The sequence below is a fragment of the Buceros rhinoceros genome, unplaced genomic scaffold (assembly GCF_000710305.1).
Source record: "Buceros rhinoceros silvestris isolate BGI_N320 unplaced genomic scaffold, ASM71030v1 scaffold6359, whole genome shotgun sequence".
Classification (NCBI taxonomy): Eukaryota; Metazoa; Chordata; class Aves; order Bucerotiformes; family Bucerotidae; genus Buceros; species Buceros rhinoceros.
The window spans coordinates 92,193-98,696 of record NW_010432018.1 but is presented as its reverse complement, the minus strand read 5'-3'; the positions used below and the strand labels follow the sequence as shown (position 1 = coordinate 98,696).

Genomic DNA, 6,504 nt, shown 5'->3' with positions numbered 1-6,504 from the left:
CTCTTAAAAACCTCCAGCAGTAACAGCGGTGCTTTGGGCTTCACCCGCCCCGTGTGAGGGCGTGAAAAGCAACAAGTGGGTTTTCCTCCTTCGGAAAGAGGCACAGAATTCTCTCTGCTTTGCTCCATGGCCATTTAGATGTTGCATTGCCTTAAACTGTAGATATTTATTATTATTATTATTTTCAATGTACCCTAGTTGCGAGGCAGCAGTGTTCCTGCCCCTCGCCGGGTTAAAGACAGAAGCGTTGGCACCCCACAGCCTCATCCACGCCGGCCGGCGCAGGAGATTGTTGCAGAACTTCCTCAAACAGCTGTGAAACAGGGTGCAAAATGGGTCCTTTTGTGCATTATACTTGTATATGGCTAGGCATATTTGCTCTCAAGACTTTAACAGACTTTCCTGGCAACAGAGAAATGGTACTCACTTCGGCCTCTTGTGTTTGCAGGTGCGTGTTTTGAATTCAGGGAATCGTGGCGCTTGCTGTCACTGAACTACGTGTTCACAGGCTGTGGTTAGGTAGGAGAATAAATGTGAATACTGTGGTTCTACCAACAAAAATAGTTAAGGAACTGCCGTAGATCAGACAAAGTTTGGAGGTGAGGGCGTTGTCTCCTGAGGGCTGATTAATGTCTCAAAAGTGTTTCACAGTGTTGTGTACTCTGTTCACCTGAATGGAAAAACATGATGCTGAAATGAAAGAAGCCAAAAAGTGGTCTTTTGTGATTGTGGCAGTGCTGGGGTAGTGCTGAGATTTTTCCAAAATCTCCCAAACGCAAGTAAGAAAATGGAGAAATTAAAACTTTTGGGAAAACAGGAGAAGAGGAAAGACATATTAATGGGAGGAAACAAAGAAGTCCCCTTCTTTAGAAAAATTGGACGGATAGTAACAGCAATATAAGGTCTTTTTTTTGGTCTGTAGAGATTAATGTAAATTCAAGGAGAATGACAGGGGCTTCCATGATTCAAGATCAGTTTTACTGATTGAGATTTGCACATATGATATTTCATAATTTTGAGTCAATTGTCATTGTGGTGATACAGACAATCTGACATTTAATAAAGACGCCTGTTTTTCCAATATAAGAATTTGTTAAATACATGATAGATAGTGATGTCTTTAAACCTGCTTGCATTGGATTGCTTCTGCGTTCAGAACGTCTAGAGTTCTAAAATAAACGAGGTACATTTGTTTGTCACTATTTGGAAAAAAAGCATTGCGTAGTTTCATTTCAGCATTCAGTGAAAGCAGTGCAGTTAGCCTGTCAGTAGTACTCTGTGTCTTTGTAGTGTTGAATTGCTCAGGTCTTTGTTTTAGAAAAGATTCTCCTCTTCTTCATGCATGTATCTAGGTTTTCATTCTTTTGCATGTAGAGGAATTTTTCTAGAATGAGGTGCATCCTCTGTGTTTTACCTGCAGGTATGCCCTATGAGTTTCACAAGCCCAGATAGTCAGAGCATTTTAGAACCAGTACTTATTAACTGTTGAGTTTTTACATTCCTGAAGTATTAGTCTCTTTTGCCTTTAAAAGGAAAAATTATGTAGTAGTTCTTGGAGCTTTGTTTAGTAAAAATAAAATCCTTACTTGCTAACACAATCAATTATGAACTTTAAGAGCAGTTGGTTACTGAGTTGTATTAAAATCCATGTCATATTGAGTAATGTTTTGATGGAGATATGATCATATCTGGTATTTAAGGGAGAGATGCTAAGGAGTAAGGAAAAGACATGTACGAGCAGAGAAGTGGAGATATATACTCACTAAAATCAACAGTAACGCATAATTGTATGAAAAATTGCTTTAAACTTTTCTTGTAATTGAAATGCAGCCTATTAAATCAAGTTTATCAACTTCTTTAATTAGAACATTTTATGTGGAATGAAATGACATAAACATAGTTTCTTGTGACTTTTGCTGTAAATAATGACCTTTTCTATAATGACCTTTGCTGTAAAAGGACACGAAAAAGAATTGCTACAGGTTTTGTGCTGTAAATCTCAAATTAATCTTTGCTTTTTCTTTCTTTTTTTTTTTAATATACAGAATGTCAATGGCCACTTACTGTATATTTTGCTATAGACAAATAGGAACTTCTGGTCCAGCCACAAAAACACACCTACCATGGAATGATATCAGTAAGTACAGTTCTATATGTCTTGATCTGAGGTGTTAATAAAAAGGAAAAACCTGTACTGGAATGATGCCATGCGTAATTAAATGATGCAAAAGATCTAAATCCCTGACTACTCTGTGATGAAAATCTTCTATTTGCCTAAAGTGGATGTCTGCTCCTAACCTTGTTTTGCATAGTCGTGTCAGATGACACTAACATATTATCTGGGATTAGAACAGAGTTGAGGGTCTGCCCCAGATGGAATCTCTTCTTCAACTCCATTATGTATCTGATTTTTTTTTTAACCTCTGAAGCCATGAAACAATTACATCCATGAAGTTTGCATAAAGTTTGTTTCTATTGTTTCTTCCTCCTTTTTATTTACTGATACTAGTTCTGCAGTCCTTCCTCCTTAGTCTCTGCTTTCTTTGGTGCTTTCTATATAGAATGACAATTCTTATGATTCCAAAGCTTATTTTTGAGCATTAAAAGAAAGGGTATTTCCGTTCCTGCTCTGTAGGAAGCATTGCAATTTTCTGCCTTTTCAACCTTCTCTGCCAGTTCTTTCTTCAACGTGTAGCTGCCTCTTGTCTACATTTCAAAATTGTTAACGGTCTCGCAAAGACAGAACCCGGTGGTGGTGGTTGTGGGGCAAGTCTCCCAATTCATGCTGAGGAAAAGAAATTATTCGTGATAGGTGAGATGTGCTCCATTGGGTTTGCTGCTACTGGTGATAATAGATTTTCTCTGTATTGAGATCCTTACCTATAGATAATCAGCTCAACTTTGTCCAGAAAAAATAGCTCAAATCTGCCACAGGAATCCTTAGACTCAAAAGGGAAATTGTCACAAGTGGCATGTGTTTATTCAGCTATTTGCTTTATAAATTGAATTATTTTAATTTTTGTTTTCCTTGGGGAGTTTCTGCAGGGCTTTACAAAGAACATACATACTCCTGGATGTATGCATATGCATTGAATACATATCCATGCCACATAAGAAAAAGTTAACTCCTTAAAATAGTCTGGAGTTCCAAATGAATGCTAGTAATGCAGGCAGAGAAAGTTGACTGTTGATTCATGCAGCTGAGCAATGAATGTAATTGATAGGTAGCAATGCTCAAAGTAAATAGCACTGACAGGATACATGTTTTTATAATCTTGCTTAGGAGAGAGGAAATTCTACTCAAGTAATGTTTTCTCGGTCTGTAAATTCAGGTAATGATTTCCTGAAACCCAGAGAGCAATAGAAAAATTTTAAAAAGCTTACTCTTAATGGCTGAAATTCTTACTGTCTGGTAATTAAATACTAACTGGGTTTATATTGAAGTGATGCGCACTACTTTGTTTGACATTAATTTTTCATTTTTTCAAGGAAAAATTGCAAAGGTAACTGGATCGCTTATACTGGGGTGAGTTGTAACTGACATGCATATATGTAACTTGTGTATACAGTGAAAATTTCATTTAGTGTGTCTTTCAAAAATGTGACAATATTCGGGGATATTTAGTCATGTTAGAATATAGTTTTGCAGAATATTTTCTGATAGTTATTATTAGTAGTAATTATTTTAGAGTATTTTGTCTCCTTTGCTAAGTTAAAATAATCTGCAGACTATGTATTTGGAAAAATCTGGATGACTGATACCAAAATTATCGTTAATGTATTTTTGCCATGATAAGTTTTTTTAATTAATATTCATATGCAGTTTTCTTTTCTTTAGAGGTTTTGTATTCATTACATATGAAGTCCTATCCTTAAAGAAGTTACTGCAAATTGATACTCAAGCTATACATCAAGAAAAACTTAAATCCTATGTATATGTACGTACAACTTCCCTAAATCAAAATGAATATCAAGGTAAGATGCATAATTGCTTGGATTTTTAAAATGGAATTTTAAGTTAGTAGAATGTTTCTGGAAGTCACCCCTATATAAAAAAAGATATATTTTCTGAGATCCGTTACAAAAATAATGTTCTTCATAATGTCACTGAATTTATTTTAAGCTGATGGCTGTTTTTTTGTAAGATAGTTCTATACGTACTGTTGTCTATATATGAGAATTTTATATATATGTGTATTTGTGTGTAGGTTTGTATTTTATTTATGTATTATAGAATACCAGGTTGGAAGGGACCTCAAGGATCACCTGGTCCAGCCTTTCCTGGCAAAATCACGGTCTACACAGGATGGCCCAGCACCTTGTCCAGCCGAATCTTAAGAGTGTCCAATGTTGGGGACTCCACCACTTCCCTGTCGAGATTATTCCAGTGGCTGATTGTTCTCATTGTGGAAAATTTTTCTTCTTGAGTCCAACTGGAATCTCTCCAGGAGTAACTTGTACCCCTTACCCTTCGTCTTTTCCATGTGACTCCTTGTAAACAGGGACTTTCCATCTTCTTTGTAGCCACCCATAGGAACATGGTGATAAGGTCTCCCCTAACCCTTCTTCTCCCAAGGCTGCACAAACCCAGGTCTCTCAGCCTTTCCTCATCTGGCATCTTCCCAGTCCTTGGATCATCTTTGGGACCCTTCTCTGGACCCTCTCCAGCCTGTCCACATCTTTTTTCTATAGTGGGGACCAAAGCTGAACACAGTGTTCCAGGTGTGGCCTGGCAAGCGCTGGGCGGAGTGGGATAATGACTTCTTTATGTCTGCTGGTGAAGCCCTTGTTGATGCAGCCCAGTATCCTGTTGGCTTTGCTTGCTGCAGCAGCACTGAGCTTGCTGTCCACCAGGACCCCAGGTTCATTTCCACAGAGCTGCTTTCCAGCCAGGTAGACCCCAGCCTGTGCTGCACTCCTGTGTTATGTTTCCCAGGTGCAAGACTTTACACTTGCCTTGGGGTGTGTGGGGGTGTGTGTGTGTGAAAAATAATGTAAATAGAACTGTCTTTCAGTCTTCCGGTAACCTAAAAATACTCTCATAGGGATCATATACCAAGCCAGAAAAGAAATCCATAAAGCTGTGAGGAAACTTCTAGAAACAGAAGCTAAAATTTTCCGGAGACCTTTTAATGGTAGGTATTGAAAGTGTGTCCTTTTCTATGAGTATTTTGAATAGTAGAATTTAAGTCTTTTGGAAAGTAAAATATTTTTTCTTGTAAGCTTAACATTTTTGTGTTTGAAACAGCAGAATTATAATTTTCTGTATTAATATAAAATGCTAGTATATTTTCTATGTATTAAAACCATTTCTTAAAGTAAATGGTTTAAAAACAGTTGAGAAGAGGTTTGAGAAATTTCTTTTCCTGTTTCGGAAGAGATTTGAAGCTTAAGATACCAGGTTAATATTCAATAGCAGTTTTGTGTACAAAAGGTGTTTGGGGGATGAAATACTCTCAAAATTTCATTTTAGAAGATTATGCCTCCATCAGAATTGCCAATATTAACTCAAAGCAGCATGGACTTTTTGTAACAGCATGTCACTGCTTTTTAAAGTAATTTAAAATAAGAATTTCAATTCACATAAGAAGCTGTGCTCCTGAGGCACACTGTCTGTTCTCATTTAACTGCCTGTTAAATGGTTATATGTACCTCCACTGTGGTGCTATGAAATTAGTTTTTCAAGGTCAGAAACTTAAGAGTTGCTAATAATTTCCAGCTACTGCTGGTAGCTGGAAATTCTGTTTGGTAAGTGCCAGCAGGGTGTGTATGTGTAACGTATATATGAAGTATCAATTTGGTGCCACTAAAATGAATCAAAGCATCATTAATTTAAGGATCAGCATTTTGCTCATGCCATTCTGTCATTGTTTATTGTACTAATTCAATATTAAAACATTACATTCTAAATTACTAAAGTTAAGGACTGTCATTCAAATATTAAAAGAAACAGTTGGGTTTTTTTTACTCAATGAATAGAAACGTGACTGTTAAAATGCTCTTTAATAATAACTTGACTTTCATTTGTTTCCTGGTAAAAGAACAATTCAGTACATTTGATGGAGAAGATCATGAATGTGCCTTATGGCTCCTTTTAAAGAGAAGTCAGTCAGAAGACAAAGAGGTGCGACTGCAGGCTGTACAAGACCTGGCGAGCAACCGTCACTGGCATGGTAACATATGCTGATGTAGCCTAATTCAACCCAGAAATGTGACTACATCTCAGTTAGCTGTTGCAAGTCTGCTACCAACATAGAAAGAGGCTAGTAGCTGCGAGGAGTGTAAATACGCTCTGAAATATGGTCTAAAATGTGAGGGGGGTTATTTACATTTCGAGCAGTTCTTCTTTCCTAATACAGGGTGTGTGTCTGCAGTGTCGACTTCTCTCTGTTTCCCCACCAGAAAATTGCAGCCACTGCTGTGGTGTGGAAGAACAGTTTATGTTCATTAGTTTCTTAGCTTTTCTGTTGGAACTGCTAACAAGTGATTTTTATAAGGCTCTGT

General features: G+C 37.2%; 1 protein-coding gene across 1 annotated transcript in view; it reads left to right on the top strand.

Moving 5' to 3' along the window:
• The first annotated feature begins 2,046 nt into the window (after window positions 1–2,046).
• The window catches only part of SERAC1 (serine active site containing 1), a 22,443-nt gene continuing 17,985 nt past the window's right edge, over window positions 2,047–6,504 (top strand). Inside the window, exons 1-5 of the mRNA XM_010143608.1 lie at window positions 2,047–2,137; window positions 3,490–3,526; window positions 3,839–3,975; window positions 5,046–5,135; window positions 6,042–6,173. Coding sequence (XP_010141910.1) covers window positions 2,047–2,137; window positions 3,490–3,526; window positions 3,839–3,975; window positions 5,046–5,135; window positions 6,042–6,173 — 487 coding nt within the window. The remainder of the gene's footprint in view (window positions 2,138–3,489; window positions 3,527–3,838; window positions 3,976–5,045; window positions 5,136–6,041; window positions 6,174–6,504) is intronic.